General features: G+C 39.7%; 2 protein-coding genes and 1 long non-coding RNA gene across 6 annotated transcripts in view; 1 reads left to right on the top strand and 2 right to left on the bottom strand.

The window, feature by feature from the left end:
- The window catches only part of stac (SH3 and cysteine rich domain), a 33,488-nt gene extending 17,825 nt beyond the window's left edge, over positions 1–15,663 (top strand). Inside the window, exons 7-12 of one of the 4 annotated variants that reach the window (XM_054795515.1) lie at positions 533–614; positions 1,331–1,398; positions 6,892–6,989; positions 10,640–10,691; positions 11,186–11,323; positions 14,977–15,663. In XM_054795515.1, coding sequence (XP_054651490.1) covers positions 533–614; positions 1,331–1,398; positions 6,892–6,989; positions 10,640–10,691; positions 11,186–11,323; positions 14,977–15,075 — 537 coding nt within the window. In that variant the 3' untranslated portion in view covers positions 15,076–15,663. Of the gene's footprint in view, positions 1–532; positions 615–1,330; positions 1,399–6,891; positions 6,990–7,841; positions 10,692–11,185; positions 11,324–14,976 lie in introns of those variants that run through there. The other 3 variants (XM_054795516.1, XR_008573322.1, XR_008573321.1) reach the window with 3 other exon arrangements.
- On the bottom strand, positions 9,267–13,866 carry LOC129192056 (uncharacterized). The gene is made up of 4 exons (XR_008573323.1): positions 13,730–13,866; positions 11,378–11,488; positions 10,963–11,283; positions 9,267–10,827 (listed from the first exon to the last, which is right to left on the bottom strand). It is a non-coding gene; the product is annotated as an uncharacterized LOC129192056 (long non-coding RNA).
- tonsl (tonsoku-like, DNA repair protein) overlaps positions 14,455–21,165 on the bottom strand; it is a 19,021-nt gene continuing 12,310 nt past the window's right edge. The window contains exons 22-28 of the mRNA XM_054795508.1: positions 21,158–21,165; positions 20,779–21,086; positions 19,741–19,912; positions 19,463–19,638; positions 18,205–18,278; positions 17,379–17,512; positions 14,455–17,301 (exon numbers count right to left, since the gene is read on the bottom strand). The exon at positions 21,158–21,165 is cut by the window's right edge and continues 71 nt beyond it. Of these exons, the coding sequence (XP_054651483.1) occupies positions 17,105–17,301; positions 17,379–17,512; positions 18,205–18,278; positions 19,463–19,638; positions 19,741–19,912; positions 20,779–21,086; positions 21,158–21,165 (1,069 nt within the window). The 3' untranslated portion in view covers positions 14,455–17,104. The remainder of the gene's footprint in view (positions 17,302–17,378; positions 17,513–18,204; positions 18,279–19,462; positions 19,639–19,740; positions 19,913–20,778; positions 21,087–21,157) is intronic.

The raw sequence follows: 21,165 nt of genomic DNA, 5'->3' as shown, positions 1-21,165 counted from the left end.
ATAAATAAGGTTTGATTACGTTATTGAGTGCTAATGTGCATATTTGTTCTGTGTACATAAATTCATGCTAGTGTGGATGTGTGTGCTGCTACCACACACATCGACGTTATCATCTTCTCTTTGAAAAACAAACTCCAAGCTCATACATGAGCCGGTCTGTGGGTCTAAAGCGGTTGGGGACCACTGCTCTAAAGTTCTGTACCAAATTTTGTCGTGATTCGGCTAAACACCCTGAAGATACAGTGGGTGTTTTGTAAAGTGCTTTGAGCTGTGTGAGAAATTTCAAGTCAAGTCAAGGGTCAAGCTCTGGGATTTAATTACAGCGCCACCAGGTGGGATATTTGGCAGAAAAATAATAGCACAGGAAACACAGTATAGGGACACGTTTTGACAATTTGTTACCCTTTTGTGTGTAGCCGCTCAGAAGTAGAAGAGTCCTACCTTACGCACACAAATTCTTATTTCTGTCTGTCTTTGTGTGGAGATTTTTGGCTTCATACCTGTTTTTTTTCTTTTTGCCGTGCCTTTGCAGACCAGTGACTTGGATAATGTTCCAGAGGAAGCGGTGGCTCACAGCAGCAGACAGGAGCTGTCAAGAAAGCACAGTGATGATGGTGAGTCGCCGTTGGGTCTGAGCCATGTAGTGACACAGCGGCGAAAAACTTCCCACAAGGAGTTGTATGATCCATCAAACAAGCGTTTTCCCTTTTCTTTTTTTTTTTCTCCCACTGAGCTGAATATGTAACATTTTTGGTTGGTGGTGCGAATGTGAAAAACGGGGAAAAACTAAAAATACAGATCGACTGCTCACAGCCATGTTGTCAGAGAAGTGCCTTTTTGCCTAGGAAATAATGTAAATCCACTGAGCCCGTTTCAGACACCCACATTTATTAACAAAAAGCACATTTTATAGAGACTATTAAAAGCTTTACATGCAGAAAACAATGTGAAATAATTACTTAATAATTACTTACTGTTGATGCGCACTTTCCGTACATCCTGGAAAGACTGAATTCTAGAGTGTTTTCCACCTTCTTTCTCAAAGTGCTGGCACTTGCAACTTTCTTTGACCCCATGGCGGCTTATTTAGTAGTCGCACCTAATAAGAAATAAACGGACAGTGATTCAGCAACACACAGGGTGTTTTGTTTGGGCATACAATTTCACGGAACGATACAGTACAAGGCAAACAGACTAGTTTGTTATGTGAAATACTGCACAACAACCAAGACAGAGGCAAATTTTTTTGTGAAAATCTATGAAAACCGAAAACTGCGGTGTAGGTTTGACTGTGTCGATTTAATTTAGTTTTGTATTTATTTTCCCTCAGTTTTCACGGTTATGGAGAACGGGGCAGAGCATTACCACCAACCTGAGAGAACGTCCCACAACTCTGAGGTGAGAAACATTTGGAGATATGATCTATTGTTTGGTTTTATGCCGACAGACTTTGCCAGTTGGATACTGTTGTTGTAAATGCTTTAAATGCCCGGTGCCATTACCGCTTCAGTTCCCAGGAATTGGAAGGAAAACTTCTTTTTTTCCTGCAGGAATAAATCAAATTGGAGCTGACATAAGCACTGGCCTGCACTGATAGAGCCAAGCCTTGACCTCACTGTTTGGATCTCTGCTGCTATTCTCTCTCTTCAGAGAACTAAAGTAAGACAGGAAAAAAAAGGTTGAATCTCGATTATCCAAAATCACCCTTTTCTGCTTAATGGAATTCATGTACGAGATTCTACGAAAGCACAGATTTTGCTTACTTTTTTAGTTCAACATGTTTATCTCTGTGGTCTGTGAGAAAATAGACCACAGATACTAGGACAAACACCAACCACCCGAACAAATAACCATACAAGGCAAGTACACAACTCTCTACTCTCCTCTCCTCGGGCAGGCGATGGAGCAGTGCAGCTGTCAAAATGGGAAGTGACTTTAATGCATCACGTTGCAGCGTTTAGTGGGTCGAGCACAGCTGGCGGCGGAGCTGTTAACGTGTCCTCCGACAGGTTTATTAGCTCCGCCTAATGGACAGACTGATGGAGCTCGCTGCAGGAAAAAACAACAGACATGGGGGCGCTCAATTTCAGAGTCAAGTGGGAACCCCGGATATCAAATAAACTGTGATTACACTCACCCAATCAGCAAAGAAAAACAATAAGATTGAAAATATATATATACTGTATATATTTTCTTTCTGCCTGTGTGTACAGCATTTAGAGGTGAAAACAACGTGAAAGCCAGAGAGCTGTCTATAAACAAACAATTGTGAATTTGAAAGCAGATAAAAAAAAAAAAAAATCAATGGTTGATGAGACAGTAGCCACTGCAAGAAGTACACTAACGCTAACACTTGAGTCTGGTCTGTGTTTTATTTATGTCTAATATGGCTTATTTTCTGTTATTATGTCTACCATATTGGGTAATACGAGCGTAAAGGTGACTGTAGCGGTGTAATTTCATGTCTAGAGGGCTCTAATGATGTTAAAATACATATTTAGAAGGTTGTAAACAGGTTTTCTATCCTCTAATTATGAAAATATTCAATTTATAAATAAGGAATTCCACTTCTTCCTAGGCAAAACCAGACACTACTTAAACGTAGGCCACAACCGGACGTACGATTTTTTTGGCCATGTGATTTTTGGTGTTCCCCAATTTGCAGTGTTATTTTGTTTGGAGAGAACATAGTTGAGGTGACCAGGAAGGAGTACGATCTCGACACGCATGGAGGACATACAAAATAACTGAACGTGCATTGGCTGCACTAATTACGTATGTGGGGTGTACGTGTGGTGCATGTGTGGTGCATGACACACATAGGAGTCCGCAAGTGCGACGTAGAAAAAAAGTGACATTTTTCCCATGCATAACACAAGCAAAACATACAAAAGACACACGTTGGCCGTATGGATGATGCACAAAGACATAGGAAGTGCGTAAGTATGTCTTGCAACCTGAAAAAAACATAAGCGCCCATATACAGTAGTTTGTTTGACATGACAAAGAGACCTCTGCGGCCGGTCTGCAGACCATGGCTCTACAATCAACACGTCACACGCGTGCCATCGGGGCGTTTCTTGTGTTTTTTTGCACGTAGACCGGCCGTAGGAGCTCGTACGACCAGTTGTGGCCTAGGCTTTAAAGGAAAACTACGCTTTTAAAAACAAAGTGCCCATCTTCCACAATTTTTATGTGACACGTGAACACACGTCTCTCTTTTCTGCACGTTCTAAATAAAGAAAAACTGCTAACACAAGGCAGCTAACAATGCAGGTAATGGGGTTCACCTATTCCGCCTAAAAAGCCCTCTATTAAAACACCTTCAAGTACCTGCAACAATATTTTATCTTTATATACACATGCTGTGACCATGTAGTAACAGGCACATTTACGACAACGTGCAATACTTAAAATATTTTGCCGTATTTCGTTCATTTTAAGCATTACTGCAACTTCCTTCCCGGGCACATTGATTTCACAGAGTCCAACGAACGCGACTTCCTTCAACAACAGCAGCATAGAGAGATTTGTTACCACTAATCATGGCAGACTTTTTCAGAGCCGACAACTACTACCACTACTTTTTACTTTTTAGTCCCTCCAGGCAGAGAATATCGTTGCTGCGATCCAGCTGTACTGAAACACTAAGCCATTCTCACAGCATTATCATGTAGCACTAGTGCTAAACGTTTCAAAACAGTCACTTGCGATGTCTGCTCTCACTGGGATGCCCACTGATGCGATGGATGTATCTTTCACTACAAGACCCGTGCTGCCCGTTGAGCTGGTAAAATCAGCATCGTCCTCGGGTAAGAAATGCTGAGAGCAAACAATCGTTGAGCTGAGTCTTCCTAGCGATGTCGTCAGGTCTGAGTCGAGAGCCAGTATCCACTGCTTCAGTCTGTTTAGTTGGTGCCGCGTGGAATCCCAAAGTCGACCAACTTGTCATCTTATTGCCACAACCTTCTACAATAACACGTGAGGCGTAATTCTTACCTAGCATTAACTTTTCCAAACTCACAGGCGATGCAGCTCCAGGAGCTAACGTTACCTCTCAGCTGTGAACGAGGTCACTACGAGCTGTCACTGCACCAGAAAAATAGTTCTTCTGTGTTTGCTTCTGCAATAACAATGCCGCTGTAGCTTGGTTAATATGCAGGTCACGTTATGTAAAAGGAACATTGTTGAACATGTGGAACATTGTTGAACATAGATTTTCTTTTTTTTTTTTTAGTAGGCTTTATAGTCAAAATAGGCAAGTCCCATTACTTGCATCGTTAGCTGCCTCGCGCCAGCTGTTTTTCTTGCAGAAAAGGGAAAGACGTGTGTTCATGTCTCATAAGTATTGTGGATGATGGGCAAAATTCCCCAAAAAGTGCAGTTTTCCTTTAAGCAGATTCGTCTGGCAGATCCGTCTGGCTTTGTAACATTTGAATTAACGACATATACACACATGCCAACGTTAGCTTATTAGCTTAGCTTATTATTATATTATGTTATACTCCAGCTTCCATTTTGCTGCAGCGAGTTTTCTTGCTGCCTTCAGTCGCCTCTTGAATATTTCTTCTCCATTGTTGTTGTTGTTTTTTAGCATGTCTCGTAGCGTGGATTTCGCAGTTCTGTGAGGTGCTATTTTGAAGTGGAGAACTGAGCTAAAATGAGGCAAATAGTCTATAGGAGAGTCAGAAAAGTGGCACAAGTACTGATCAATGTTGCTAGCAGTGTTCAGACTTCAAGAGCATCACTTTGTTACTTGTAATAAATTATCGCCATTTTTATTTTTGTCCCCAAAGGCCCACAAAGGCAGTCCTTGTGGATGGTTTCATTACAACACGACGGCTTGAAAAATGCAGGCTTGTGTATTTTCTAAATTCAACAGCCATGTCCTCGAGGAAAAACTTTCCCTGCAAGGAGTGTGATATGTAGCAAGCAGGATCCACACGCAAACTGACAAAAAAAGGACACCCACCAGTTTTGGCGCCAACACTTCTCCATCAACTTCCCGTTTTAACTTCAGCGGTGAAACCCGGACCCCGTTTTTCACACTTTTGTTGATAGTGGATTCAAAGGAACAGATTGCAGTTCAACTTTCGCAGCTCCTCGGTTTATTGGCGGAGCGTAAACAAGACGCTGTGTGCTTTGTCGGAATGCCAAGGCTATATTTACATTTGGAAAAATCACGATATAAAGGCATTCAGAAGGTTGGGATTTCAACAGTGTGGGTTTGTTGAAAGAATAACTTAATACAGGGTTTCCCCAATTTAGGTTCGGGATCCACAATGAGTCACAGCTCAACTGAGTCAATTAGGAGCAGGATGTTGTGTATTATTGACATTCTTGGCACATTACTTTCGGATTTATTTTTATGTTTGTTGTTATAAATTCATGTGTTCTGATTTGTACATCGTTAGTTGATAGCAGGGGTGTCCCAAGTGTGACCCGGGGTAAATTTTGACCTGCGGCTGTTATTTTTTATTGGCCTCCTGCACATTCATACAATTTAAAATACAATTTATTGAAATAATAATAAATGTTGGCCACAGTCAGGAGATATGGAAGATCTGGTTTGAATCGCCGCTCCACATCGTTGTGTGGAGTTTGCATGTTCTCCCGGTGCGTGGGCACATAAATTCAGAGTAGTTACTGAGGAACTAATGCAGAACTAATAAAGACCTAATGAGGAACTAATGGCTAAGGCACATCAATTTAGACTTGTTACTGAGCAACTAATGCAGAACTAATAAAGAATTAATGAGGAACTAATGACTAAGGCACATAAATGTAGAGTAGTTACTGAGGAACTGAGGCACATAAATTCAGAGTAGTTACTGAGGAACTAAGGCAGAACGAATAAAGACCTAATGAGGAACTAATGACTAAGGCACATCAATTCAGACTTGTTACTGAGGAACTAATGCAGAACTAATAAAGAACTAATGAGGAATTAATTACTAAAGCACATAAATTTAGACTAGTTACTGAGGAACTAATGAAGAACTAATGAGGAACTAATGAGTGGAGTAGTTGCTGAGGAACTAATGCAGAACTAATAAAGACCTAATGAGGAACTAAGGACTAAGGCACATAAATTTAGACTAGCTACTGAGGAACTAATAAAGACCTAATGAGGAACTAATGACTAAGGCACATACATTTAGACTAGTTACTGAGGAACTAATAAAGACCGAATGAGGAACTAATGACTAAGGCACATACATTTAGACTAGTTACTGAGGAACTAATAAAGACCTAATGAGGAACTAATGACTAAAGCACATAAATGTAGACCAGTTACTGAGGAACTAATGAGTAGAGTAATTACTGAGGAACCGAGGCACATAAATTCAGAGTAGTTACTGAGGAACTAATGAACTAATGAGTAGTGGTTAGTGTTAGGTAGGTTCGTTCCTCGTTAACTACTGTAATTTTGCATACCTTATTGTAAAGTGTTTCCATATTATGTTTAATAATCTTGATGTTTCGTAATCAGTGATATCTTTAAAATGTCTGTCAGGTCAACAGATCAATCCAAGTATAGATCAGTCGCCTGAGAAAAATCAAGCTAAACTGTTTTTAAAACCTACTAAGCAAAGTCATATTTAAAGGCAAAAATAAAACATTTTTAGTTCCTACAGTAAGAGCATAAACACAGTCTGGGATGTGCAGAGAACTCACAAATATATGCTCCAGAAAAAAAAATTTCGGGAGTAGGGGAGGCCCCAACTGTATTTGTGAGTGGAAGCTCACCGTGCCGCACGTTGAAGATTTCTGAGCTATTAGGCTTAAGACTAGACCGGTCTCATGTTGTGGTCGTGTTCCATGGAGTGCTGCGTTGAAATCACCTCTAAAAGCAAACTGCCGTGTTGTTTGTTTGTGTTCGCCGTCTAGCTGGAGGAGAGCCAGCTTCACAAAAATGCACTCAAGCTCAACACCTACGTGGCCTTGTACAGCTTCACTCCTCAAGAGAGCCATGACCTGGAGATGAGGTTAGTTTGCAAACACAACAAACACCAACACACCCACAGTGGGCTCCCATAATGACAATACACGGTGCCATTAGCACGTGCAGCAGCTGCACCGGGGCTGCAGATGACGCTCAGGTTGAGCCAGGCTGACCTACATTTACTTCTATGGTTGTTTTGTTTTGCAAACAAGCTTGATGGTTTGTCCGATTGATTATTGTGGCTCTCATCAGATAATCAGCCCGCAAATATTTGGTTAGTAGTTTTGCAAAATCGGCTGCAGGCTGTTTTCACAAGGATTTGGCATATAAGGCAAGTGTTTTTTTCCGTAGAAAAAAAGTCTCTCCCTAAGCTTGCTTTTCTTCCTGTCACTCATATAAAAGTGTCTTAAAAAGGCATTTTCAAGTTAGCAAAAAACAAAGTAAGAGTTATGATGCTAATTTTAAGATAACGGTGAAAAATTAAACCTGATTGGACGTTATTAGATGCATTCAATGACGCAGATTCGGTGGGAAAATATGTTGTCTTGCTGGAAATTACATAACAATCACGTTAGTTGAATACTTTGAATGTGGGACACATTTTGCTCAGCACACTCACGGAAAATCTCAAGTATTTTCAAGTCATCAGACTAAAGTCCAAGTCGAGCTGCAAGTCTTTGACGATATTGTTAATTCGATCCAAAGTCATCAAAATTGTGACTCAATTGTGACCGGAATCCACACTTCTGATTATCAGGGAAGCATAAAGACGTATCAGGGAAGCATAAAGACATAAACACGTAAAAATTGTGAACTTTCTAACAGTGGTACATGTATGCTGCACATTTTACCGTACCTGTATTATCACCCATCCATCTTCTTCCGCTTATCCGAGGTCAGGCCATGGGGGCAGCAGCCTTCCCTCTCCCCGGCGACTTCGTCCAGCTCGTCCCGGTGGATCCCGGGGCGTTCTCAGGCCAGTTGAGAGACCCAGTCTCTCCAACGTACCCTGAGTTTTCCCTAAGGCCTCCTACCGGTCAGATGTGCCCTGAACACCTCCCCGGAGAAGCGTCCGGGAGGCATCCTGACCAGATGCCGGAGCCGCCTCATCCGGCTCCTCTCAATGCGGAGCTATCACATATTTATAAATTATTATCAGTGAATGAGATGAGCTTCCCATGGAACAAATGGCCCATTTTTAGAAAAAAAAAATTATTAAAACATGCTTTTTCGCCCAAAATCTGTGGGCTGTGGATGCTGAACTGCAAATGTGCAGGGATCCACTGCATAGACCGACAATGGTGGAGAATAATTCCGATTACCGTCACTTTATTTTTCCCGTCCGATTTTATTGAAATATAGCCTTCATTTTCAAAGTGCATGCATGTTGCCTGCCTCTATTAAAACTAGTCTCAGCCACATCTACTTTATTATCGCCACTCCGACAAACGAAGAATAATTATGATTGATGAGTAATAATTTGCGACATACTTTGGAGCAGGCTCTGAAGACAGGAAGTAGTAGTCATCATGTGCGGTCCTTCAGCTCAAGCACCCATTTGTTCTCCAAATTACTCTGAGGATTTAAGGATAAGAGAGCACACTCTGAAACTTACCAAGTCTTCCCCTTTGATGAAAAATATGCAATTTCTTCCTCCGTTAGTCCATGTTTTGCTCTTCCATCTTCCTGCTTTAATCAGCACACAAAAAAGAAGAAAATCTTCACCAAATGATTGAATTTTACTTTGAAGTGAGGAAAACAGGTTTGAGAATACTTCCAGTTTGGCATGCCCTGTTTACATGATGGGGATTATGGTGATAATAAGTACTGCAGTTTTTTTCTTTCTTTTTTAGAGCCCTCTGTTGTATTCACTTGCTGCCCGTTTTCTCACTTTTTTGCAGCACGGGAGAAGATCTTTTTAGATGTGGAAATGTTGTGTGTTTCATCAGAGTTGAACAGTGTTTTCTGAGAAATGGTGATCACTACCAGGATAACAGCACACTCTTGATCGAACCAAAAGAGGTGGAAATGAGGGGAAATTACGTAAACCCACATTTTGTTCAGTGGAGAGATGGCCCTTTTCTTTTTTTTTTTTTTTTTTTGGCCAAACATTGCAAACGTGGCTTTCGACAGATGCTTCCAATTACTTTACAGAACTGCGGTACTGTGATTGATGTTTTTCCTGGAACGAAAGAATTACTCACAGTAAAATAGACTGGTGCGAATGACATGTTATAAAAGTGATAAACACCTTTTTTTTTTCCTGCCGTTTGCTACTTGCATTGCTAGCAGGGTAGTTTAGTTGATGAGTTTATCCTTTAAGGTGATTTTTTTTTTTTATCACATATTACAATTTCTAATTGTTCTTTTAAGCAGTTTAGCAGTTTCAGCTATGTGGAGCCATGAAAGCTACTGTGAAATCAATTTTAGCATAGTCGCTTACTGTCTGTGCTAACACTGTCGTTCAGGGGCGTCAAACTCGCGTTCACTGTGGGCCACATTGCCGTTATGGCCGTCGGTGAAACCATATAAATGGATAATCACCTCATGAAACACATTTGGTTATGATCATATTCATTTGGTATTGTTTTAACAACAAACATAATATATATGTATATATTTTTACATACACACACATGCACTTACACACACACATATATATATATATATATACACACACACATATACACAATTTTAAAACATAAAAAAAATCAAAATAATAAATGTCTTTTTAATGTGCATTATTTGTAGACATATATATTTTCACATCTCGCAAGTATTTAGTAGTCTACAATTGTAAAATACACAATAAAATTTAAACTAGGTTTTGCTATTATAGCTACTGTAAAAGGAAAGCTCGCTTAGCCTATCTAGCGGCCATAAACTTATCTTAACCCCCCCCAAAAAAGAGTGGAACATTCTTTCATACTAGCTATTGTTAAAAAGCACAATTTCAAACTTTAAATTGATATTTTTTATTTTATTTTTACTTATTGCAAGTATTTATTTGTAGATTTAAAAAAAATATGCTGAACAACAAAGTCCAGAAATTTTGAACCAGATTACGCTATTAAAGCGACTGTGAAAGCAATGTTAGCCTAGCGTATCTAGCGCCCATACATGTAAGTTTAGCACAACAATAAGATTCAAGAGAGTTTTATTGTCATGTGCATGGTAAAACAGCAGTTATACCATGCAATGAAAATCTTATTCTGTTCATTCTCCCAAGGAAAAGAAAGAAAAACACAAGAAAGAATAAGAACATAAGAAACATAAACACATATAATAATGATTGAAAATTGTAGCCATTCTAAACTAGCCACTGTTAAAAACAAAACAACTGAACAAAAAAGTCCAGAAATTCTGAACTAGGTTACGCTACTATGAAAGCAATGTTAGTTTAGCCTATTTAGCACCCATAAACTTACATTAACACAACCAGAAAAAGGGAGGAACATTCTTTCAACTACCCACTGTTAAAAATCCCAATTCAAACTGAATAGGATATAATCTTTTAAAAATGTCAGTAAAATTATTAATGAAAAAAAAAGCTAGCTTTTCCTAGCAGCTAGCCGGCTAACTAAAGATAGCTCAGAAATGTATTTAGCTACATGACAAACGGCAGTGTGATTTGACCCGATATTAATCCTACCATTTTTGCTGATTTCTCCTTTGTTTTGTTGTTTATTGCAGGGCGGGAGACAGAATATTGCTTGCTGATGACTCCAATGATGATTGGTGGAAGGTAGGCGTTAAATTACCTTTTACGCACCGTGACTTCTTGATCCTATTAGGGAAACTGACTCGTTTATTAGCCGTGAATCACACTTCCAATGCAATGATAATGTTTGCTCTTTCCCTAAAGCAGCAAAAAAATGAACCTGGAAGAGATAAATTGGCGGATTAGCGTAGCGGTAAATGATGGGAGCAAAGCAAAAGGCAACACTGAGAGTGTATGATGACAATAATGGAAATGTAAAAGATGACTGAGCAGAGGCGGCATGCTGCTCGCTTACCGTGAACAAACTCCTCGTGCATTTAAGACTGCTGCTTCTCATCAGGCTGTGGATAAACACAGACATCTGGCCTGTTTGAATACTTTCACAAGACGCAACCCTGACGTAACGCTAGCACTGGAACTGTTGAGCTTTTATCAGCACTTCTGAACGCTGCAAAATCCTCTTGTGGGCCTTGCAGTTCCCTCCACATGTCACCTATTAGTTGTTTGATATATTCCAGGGGCTAATTGAGGACAGGATTGGCTTCTTCCCGGCATCCTTCGCGCATCAGCTCAGGGCGGGAGACCAGGTTTTTCGATGTAACAGGACGTTTATCGGCTGCAGGGAACAAGGCCAGATCACGCTGAAGGAAGGACAGGTACTAACAGATTACATGAATTTGTAATAGTGGCACATTTACATTACATTTTACCGGCAAAACTGCAGCATCAGAGCAGTAGATCCGTTTTGCCTGTGCTTTTTACACAGAACCCAGCAAAGTATTGCCACAACTGTGTACGCGTTCACACAGCAACGCCGCATCCTGCAATCAGATAATTAGATGATGTTAGCGTCATAAATGACATATAAAATCGACATTATAAAACAGCGGCATAATCCCCTTTCACACAGCCTGTAAAAGCCGGCATTTGGCATTGGTATTGCTGCTTTGATAAACGAGACCAACATACAGTAGAATGGGGCGGCAAAGTCGACCTGACAATTTTCTCCTTTTGAAAGCATAGCCTCTTTCATACAGACATCACGCAAAGGTATCCAACTGTGACTTTTATACAGAACCCATTGAAATTGGACATTGTCACAACTGTGTGCGCTTTCACACAGCATTTTATAATCAGACAATTAGATGATATCAGCGTCAGGAATGACATAAAATAATTGTCAGTGACATTATCCCCTTCTACACAGCCCGTGAACGCCGGCATTTTCTGTATCACTGTTTCATGTGAACAACATCAACATGGAATGTTGGGTGGGGGCTGGGGGGGTGTCGACATGGCAATTTTCAGCCTTTCATACAGACATCCGGCAAGTTTTCCACCTGTGGCTTTTAAACAGAACCTATCAACATTGGATATTGTCGCAACTGCATGTGCTTTCACACAGCGCCCCGCAATCAGTTAATTAGATGACGTCAACTAACGTCAGGAATAAACATAAAGTGACATTATCCCCTTTTACACAGCCTGTGAAAGCCGGCGTTTTCTGAGCCGCTGTTGTGTATAAACAAGATCGACATGGATTGGGAGGGCAGGGAGTCGACCTGGCAGTTTTCCGCCTTCCGAGGCAGTAGCCTCTTTCACACAGACATCCTGCAAATGTATCCACCTGTGGCTTTTATAAAGAATGACATAGATGACGTAAGCGTTAGGAAAGACATAAAATACTTGTCAGACAACAGCATTATCCCCTTTCATACAGCCTGTGAAAGCCGGCATTTTCTGAGTCACGGTTTTGTATCAACAAGACCACAATGAAATTGGTGGAGGGGACAAAGTTGACCAGGCAATTTTCTGCCCTTGGCGGTAGTGATCGCTTTCATACAGACATCCTGCAAATGTATCCACCTGTGGCTTTTTATACAGAACCCTTTGAAATTTGACAGTGTCACAACTGTGTGTGCTATCCGGCTTCTGTTCTGGCTCTGATACAAAAAAAAAACCCTGCCAGGTCGACTTTGTCGCACCAATCCGTGTTGTTTATACAGAACAGTGTCATGGCAAAAAGGTGGAAAAGGGTCAGGTTTTTACAGCAGTTCTTTGTGAAAGGGGATGGTGCCATGTGCCCACCAATGTGACTCGCCCTCCCAGCAGCTACTTCAGAAGTTCTTTTTCCCCTGACGGACAGACCCACGCACACGGCTGATCCGTCAAAACTGCATGTAGGCAACGCTTAAATCACTCGTCCCTTTCGCCCACAATGCTTGCGCCCGAGAGATTCAGGCAATTGCCCCGTGGAGACGAAACCACTGAACACAAGATCAGACTGTTCCGAAAGCTCAGGCGGAAGCCAACAGAGACAACGAGAACACGATGTGATCACTAAAGGAGAACACCGGTCACGTCATCACATTTTCTGGGTTTACTTGGGCCAAAATCTCCCTCAATTTGGACATGTGTTTTTTAAGTCAAAGGGTTGATGAAAGTGTACTGTGACAACTTTACTACGAGGGAGACAAATTGTACTTTCATCCACGACTGGCATGCATGAGAAAAATGTAAAAAAAAATGCCCAGTAGGATACACTGTGATTGCCGACAAAAGCTTTCCTACATTTTATCATCATTGCTCAGGAATGACTGACAAGTTATGCTACACAGTGAAACGTGTAGTGTTTTTTAGGATACTGTTTAAGAATGGAAGCAATGTCAGAGCGCACTCTGCTGGACAAACTGTGTAATGCAACATTTTGTCACATCCGCGACAAGCGTCCTCCTGCAGATTGAGATTTGACGAGCTCCAATACAAGCTACCACGTGGCCAACACGTTTAATGAGCGCTAATTGGATTTGTTTAATGTCATAGCCCAATTTTTAGTATTGTAGGACAGTGGTCCCCAACCTTTTTTGATCCACGGACCGGCTTGTGTTCCCACAAATCTCCCGCGGACCGGAGAGGGGTGGGGGGGTGTTTGGGTTCGTACATGATAGCGATCTAATTTATCTTATCTCCGGAGTTTTTCCAGAGGTAAAAGGCAGTGTGCTAGCATGAATTCACTTGAGACAAATGTGCACATTAGCACTCAATAAGTCATCAAAACGTACCTTTATGCATTCCCACATAGTATCAGCATTTGAGACCAAATATGAGGTGAAAGAAAAATGGTAAAAATACAGTAGTAGTCTATCTGTGAGGCATGAGATAAAGTTCACAAGCACACGCACAATGGACATGCGTCAAGTGAGACGGATGTAACAGAGAGAATCCGGCCACTTGTCAAAATAAAACATCATGGAAATATTTTTTTCTTTCTGTGCGGCCCGGTACCAAATGACCCACGCGGCCCGGGGATTGGGGATCACTGTTGTAGGACGTTATAATAAGGCATTTTGGGTGGAAAAATGTCAGATATTCAACACATTTTTTATTTTTACATAACAGACAACATGCTGGCTCTTCAAAAGAAATTCGTAAAGTGTATTTTGTGTTTGGTTGAATGGGTGTTTTGTAGCTGGAAATGACACAAGAAAGTGGAAAAAAAAAAAAACGAATCATATTTTTTAACATTTTTGATCAAATGTTGCGTGTCAAAATTATTCATACCCCTTATAAACACATGGGTTTTTATTTTATAGTTGAGTAAAATACTCTAAAACCTTTTAATTTTGTATAGAGGCTAAAAGACAATGCTTTGTGTTCATAGTTTTCAGCCTTTTCTTGTTACATTGTGCCTTTTTGCGCTATTTCCCCCCCCCCAAAATTATTTCATTTCTACAATGATTTTATAAAATATTCTTTAAATGGCTGCAAAAGATTGCATTTCCTCCATATTGTTTGTATTGTAGGCACAGGAGGCATTTTCACAATGTGAAAAGCAATGAAAACTGTAAAGATGCTTCATTAATATCTTCTTAACACAACTTATTCCAGCCATTCAACAAATAAAACTTCACTGTAACTCAAAATGCGGCCAGTGTATGAATCATTTTGGGATCACTTGTAGTTTTTATATGCCGGTCAGTCACACAAATCTGATAAAAATCACTTTGTTCTGACCAGCGGGTGTATAAAGGGTCCATTTTTATTAAAATTAGGCGCATGAACATATTTAGTAAAAAGGTTTTGAGCATGCAAACAAAAACATACTAGTGTACTTCCTGTTAGAATAATATAATTTTCTTCCACTGTATTGAACTTTTTCATTATTATCATTGCCTTTTCTCACTGACCGGCTGTTCGTAATCAAAGGGGTCTGCTGCTTTACAGTGAGATATGTGGTGTCCATTCTAACTTTCCAAATTCTATTCACAACCCCATCAATTCTTATTCCTCATCTGTCCTCTCTTGCCAGATTTGTGTGAGCAGCGTGGGTGACAACAACGGCTTCATCATGGTGGAGAGCGGAAAGAAGCGAGGCTTTGTGCCCTGCGATGTTCTTGACATCATCTAAGGGCAAAAAAAAAAAAGCAACACAAAAAGAAGGTAGAATCTGATGCCATGGAGGTTCGACAAGGTGGAAGCTACTGACTGCATCAGAAAGGTCACAGGAGGACACGTCTTGCAAGGAAAAGTGCTGCTCTTTGTTGGCTTTGGAGGCTGCCAACCATCACTGGATTTAAGTTATACAGCTGCCTGCTTTTTTTAACATAGCTGGACTCGTTTCTTACATCCTATTACAAGGTTTCAGTATGTTACACACACAAGGTCCACGGTTCAAGTCTAGCCTACGATAATGCAAGAAACTATAAGTCTGTAATGGAGAAGCGCTAAAGGACGTGCCCACATTGAGGACTCGATGTCCATTGGCATAGGTTGACATTAGACTTCAGTTTATTGCTATGGTATCATAGACATAAACTACAAAGGGGATGTTTATTTTGGTTGTAATGATTGACCATCAGTGGAAGTGAGTGCAGTCGTCTTGCGTGCGGAAACGTTTGGATTCCCTCCGAATGAAGATTGTGTATAAGAAGTCATGAGAAGCTCTGCAGAATGTAGAATATATTGTACATAGTGTATGTAAAAGATTAAAATTCTTTATCGCACTTGTTTTTTGTGTTCTGAACGTGCATGAATGTCAGTGCTGCATTTTGTGCGGTCCGAGATATTCCCCAAATATTCTGCCATATTTGCCTCCTTTATCACAGATTAAAATGATACTTCCACTCGTGACAACTTTAGGTACACTTGCACTCAACTGAGAATAATAGCATGTTTATTAGAGGTAAGGTCATCTTTTGTCATTTGCAAAAAAGGATTTTATAATATTTCACATTCTGCACACTGTGGGTTTTTGGTAAAAAGTCAGATAGAGCCGTAGTGTGTGTGTGTGTGTGTGTGTGTGTGTGTGTGGTGGGGGGGACGGGGGAGAGGTGTCACTGTTTGCACTACTATCAAGTTTTAGATATAGCCAAATGGGAATTTAATAAATGTAGGGTGTTTTATTAGAGACAAAGCCTTTTTTTTTTTTTTTTTACTTGCAAGAATGCATTTCATAATATTTAACCATTATGTATTATGTATGCATATAATCACCACCTCAGGAGGGGTAAGCACATTTGCATTTATTAGAGGTATGGTGTTCATTACAGAATGAATATTTTCTAACTTGAAAAAAGTTATGTTTCAATATTTAACCACTAATAATGTGTAGTTGTATGCAAATCACTTCACTTCAGGAGGGTGAAGTCATTTTAAGCACATTTGCATTTATTAGAGGTGAGGTATTTATTGGAGAGGAGGCCTTTATTTTTGTACTTGAACAAAATGTATTTCATAACATTTGACGATGAATAGTGTATTTTTTGTGTGCAAATCACTTCACCTCAGGAGTGGGAAGCAATTTTATGTGCATTTGCATTTATTAGAGGCCTTATTTTTTCTTATTTGCGAAAAATACATTGTGTAATAGTTGTCATTATGACGTATTTCTTTGAATAATATGCTACAGCAAATATTCAGTACAGTAACTACAGAAATAACAACCTAAAAGAAACATCTATTTTTTTACTGCGGCATTTATTTGAGGTAAGGTGTTTTTTCTACGGTCACGACACACCAAGCAATTAAGTGAGGCACTGCGTCTATTAAAACAGAGGCCGCTATTTGGGGAAATACTATAAATATTTATGTAACATTTGTATACAAATAGGCACTCAAACAGGTTAGCTCCTTATAATGACAAACTTGGACTACTTTATTTTTTTTCTTTAAGGACAAATACAAAGCTGGCAAAATGCCTTTATAATGCTTCCAAGACCTTTACATAAGCACATAAATAAGTTGAACATGGCATACAAACTATTTACACAAAAGTGTCTCAATGAATACTTTTCCTTGCTAGACGATGGCGTTAATAATGCGCAGATTCTGTCTTAAATGGGAGACTTAAAAGTTTTGATTCAATATTTTTTTTCTGTTTGAAATAAAATGTAACTGCAGATATTACATGATTCCAAAATAGAGATCTGCCACTGTCTCTAAAGCATCACTGTGGACAGCAGGCATGCTGCTTTTCTGTCTACAAAATACCCATTAGGCTGACTGTTGGTCCAAGTCTGCTTTAGAGCTTGCCGGTCCAGCTTATTGAGACCCTGAGAGCAAAGACGGAGATCTCGGACGAGTTCTGACAAGCCGTCCAAGTCTTCCATTCCTAAAGGCCCTGACACCTGGCAACCTGAAGATGGCACAACAAACACTTGACTCTTTTCCCTCCTTAAAAGATGTAGTATTCAATTGTACATGCACACCCACCTTGAAGGTTCAGAAGGGCTAGAGGTCGACGAGCCTCTCGGAGGGCGTTCAGGATGCTCTGAAATCCAGCCAAGGTGATGGAGGGGTTTCCTGACAGGTTCAAATTCACCAGAGTGGGACATGTTGGCAGGCACCTAAAAATGGGGGAAAATAGACAATAAAACAAACTGACAGCGCTGCATAAATGTTAAGCTTTCAAACTAAATAGAAGGAATATAGTTGGTAAAATGTGTATGGAGTACCAGAATCAAGCCATTACTTTATTAAAAATTATTATGAGACTATATTACAAATTTTAGGGCGACAAAATTAAAAAAAAAAAAAAAAACATTTAAATATTAAATCATATTTTCAGACTAAAAACCTTTTAGTTTTTATAGTCATAGTATTGTTATAAAAAAGGGAAAAAAAATGAAAAAATATATCAATATATGTATTTAGGGAAAACATTAGGAGATGGTGTATTTAAATTATAAAAATCTGCAACTTAATAACTAACTTAATACAAAGTAATATTAACTAAATTAACTTAATATTGGCAGAGTACAGTTACAAAACTAATACAAATAAATATTTAGATACATTCACATCATATTTAAATAACAACTGTTATATTAAGAGTCATAATGTTTTGAGAGTAAAATCATTTTTTAAGTCATAATATTGTTAGAAGAGTCAGTTTTAAAGAAAAAAAGATAGAAGATAGCATAGCATGGATATTATGTATTTTTTTAAATTAATCTTTTAAAAAAATCAGTAAAAACTATCATCAATACCTTCTATTTAAGAAAATGTGTATCATCACCGAACCGTAACACGCACTAACCTGGCCAAAGTGGCTGCGCTGCTGTCTGTTAACCCATTAGCTGCCAAACTGAGGTGGCTTAATGAGCAGTCCTCCTATTCGGAAGAAAAAAACGTGCACACACACACGGGACACTTCATTAGGTACAGCAACCGATCACAATCTAATACCATATGGTGTTCCTAATATTTTGGCTACTTTATTTATATACTAGTAGGCCTGTCACGATAGTGGATATATCAATTTATCGAAAAAAAACAGGTCGATAATTATGAGCCCTCGATAAATTGATATTTACGGTACGTGTATGCGCGTCTGATCCATCTGCTAGTCTCTCTGTGGTGACAAGAGGGTTCACTCTGCTTGTGTCTGTGCGCATTGGCTCTACATGAAACGAACACATACGAGAGCGAGCATCTTCTCAGCTATTAAGCCTCTTTGTCCCAGTAGTGGAGGCTACGTACACGGAGTGAGAGCAGTTAGCAATCGCATGCTACAGTTCCAGTGTGGTTGTGAAGCAAAGCCTTCTCCCCGACAGTCAACGCCGACTGAGGCGTTTGCTCGGCGGAGTAAATATTAAACGAAACAACGCAATATGGTGCGCGTTCACACTGTCGCTCGTTACATTGCAAAAGAAATGCAATACGGTTGAAAAGCCAACAGTATGAATTTCCTGGGAGATATCAGCAACATTGCATTTTAGCTCACTGTCTTGTTTTTATCCACCTATTGCGTTGCTGTGCGTAGTAGGGTTGGTATGTGAAGTGATGACGTCCCGCGATTCGTGAGTGTTCAAGTAGGCGGCTTCTGTGCCTCAGGTACACAATGCTTGAGTGCCATCTAGTGGCGCAAATGTGACATGACAAAATGATCATTGAATAATAATAATAATAAACCAAATTATAATTTTGGTTTAAAAAAAGGTGGAAATGATCGATTATCGGCGATAAATTATAGCACAATTATAGACCAGCAGAATTTGTTATCGTGACAGGCCTACTTTTGTCTTTCCGTTCATTTCTTAAATAAATTTTAAAAAGTTGTAGAAGTTGTAGAACAAGCAGAACAAGAGAATGAGGAGTCTAAAAATATTGATCAATATTGATATTAAGAAAAAACATTGTGTGATTTCTTTAAAATCTAAGCACATGGCCTTGAAAATCTCAGTTCTAAGCAAGAAAACTGTCATTTACGATTTTGCAGCCCGCGTGTCAATCAAAAATGTGCATTATCATCTTCGTAAAGGCACAATTTTTGCATCCTTAATATTATGGTATACCTGCGACAGAAGGCTGGCGAGGTGTTCCAATGCTGGGTAATCAGCAGGCCCCTTGCGTACTGCAGACAGGTCCAAGTGCGTGAGAGAGTGTAGGGGGAGAGTTTTCAACACCAGCTCAAAGCCAGTGGAGCCCAGTGCGTTGTGGGATAGACATATTGACTTCAGGTGGCCTGTACCTGCAAGATAATCATCCAATTTTTTTCCACATATTGACCATCTGTGAGATATACAGTACTGCAGGACAAAAAAAACAACAAAAAACAGTATTTCTTTGTTACCTGTGAGGGCGCTGGCGAGGAGCATGCGATGTTGCTGCAGGAAGCGAGAAGTGAGGTCACAGGCGCGCAGGGACAGCTTGGCCAGCAGCGGGCAGGAGGACAGCAGGCAGGATAGAGATTCTGATATATTGTCACCGAGTGGGTTGAGGCTGAGGTCCAACTCCTTCAGACACTGTCAAGAAACACAATCATGGAGCTGGACGTCCCATAGATGATGTCATGTAATTCATTTTTTACACCACAAACTAGTTGAGACTGAGTCAACAGCTGGTAGCAGACAAGTACTGCACTCCATTTTGCCTTACTTATGTCCAACATACCAATATCAACAATCGATAATTGATCGATTATAAATTCCACACTATTGGCAAAAACTTTGGTGAAATTTACCCTCTAAAATTGAATGCTATGGTTGTATAAAATTTGCTATTACATTAATGACTGTGTAATTTTACCAGCAAAAGCCTTGTTTTCATTTTCAGGAAAAAGTTATCCTTTAGAAAAAAGACATAAAGAGAAATTTATTTTGGAAAAAAAATGGTAAGATTACCAGAATGAGGTTATGATTTTATTCATATATTAGAAATGTTATTATGAGAATACATTGCATAAAAAAATGAAAAAAGGCAAAGGAAAGTATCAGTATTAATATTGGCAGCATAAAGTTATACATTTACAAAATTCAAACTTATATTTTAACATTATTTTGTGAATAAAAAAAAGCATTATATAATTTTTATAGTCATAATATTGCTGAAAATAATAATAATTTTACTGAAAAAATTACTACAAAAAGACATAAAACCATTAGAATTAAGTAATGTTCCAATATAATTTATAAGTTTGTGGGGGGGACGCATAAAATGAAGTCATGTTTTGTGGCTAAATTACACAACAGTTACAACTTAATGAGTCTTTGTATATTAGTGGTATATTGTATCAAGAGTAAAATACTTCATTTTATGGCAGAAGTTATACAACTGCGACGTTGAAATCATAATTTTACTGAACAAATGTTTTTTTTAAATACTGCTTTACCGGAAATGCAGGTTGGCTGAGTCCCTTTAATGCGTTGGCTGCCTTCTCGAGCCCCTCCCCTGTGACCCGATTGGCCGAAATGTCCAGCAGACAGAGCCGAGGCATGGTGGCCACGGTAGTGATCAGCTCGGCGAGGAGGTTATCATGAAGGCGGTTGCCCGAAAGGCGCAGTTCGGTGAGGCTGGCCTGCAGTTTGAGGGCACGAAGGAGGGCGGCGAGGGAAGGCGGTGCCAAGCCGAGGCCACACACCAACACGAAGGAGCTGCCGTCCTGCACCTCGCACAGGTGGGTGACGTGCTTGTTCTCCTCTGCATTGGAACACAAAGATTAAAGTTGCACTATGAATTCTGATACATTTGCATGTGTGTTGAACGCTCACCTACTGCC

Source organism: Dunckerocampus dactyliophorus, chromosome 13, assembly GCF_027744805.1.
Source record: "Dunckerocampus dactyliophorus isolate RoL2022-P2 chromosome 13, RoL_Ddac_1.1, whole genome shotgun sequence".
Lineage (NCBI taxonomy): Eukaryota > Metazoa > Chordata > Actinopteri > Syngnathiformes > Syngnathidae > Dunckerocampus > Dunckerocampus dactyliophorus.
Note: the sequence above shows the minus strand (reverse complement) of the source record. Positions and strands in the feature narration are given on the sequence as shown.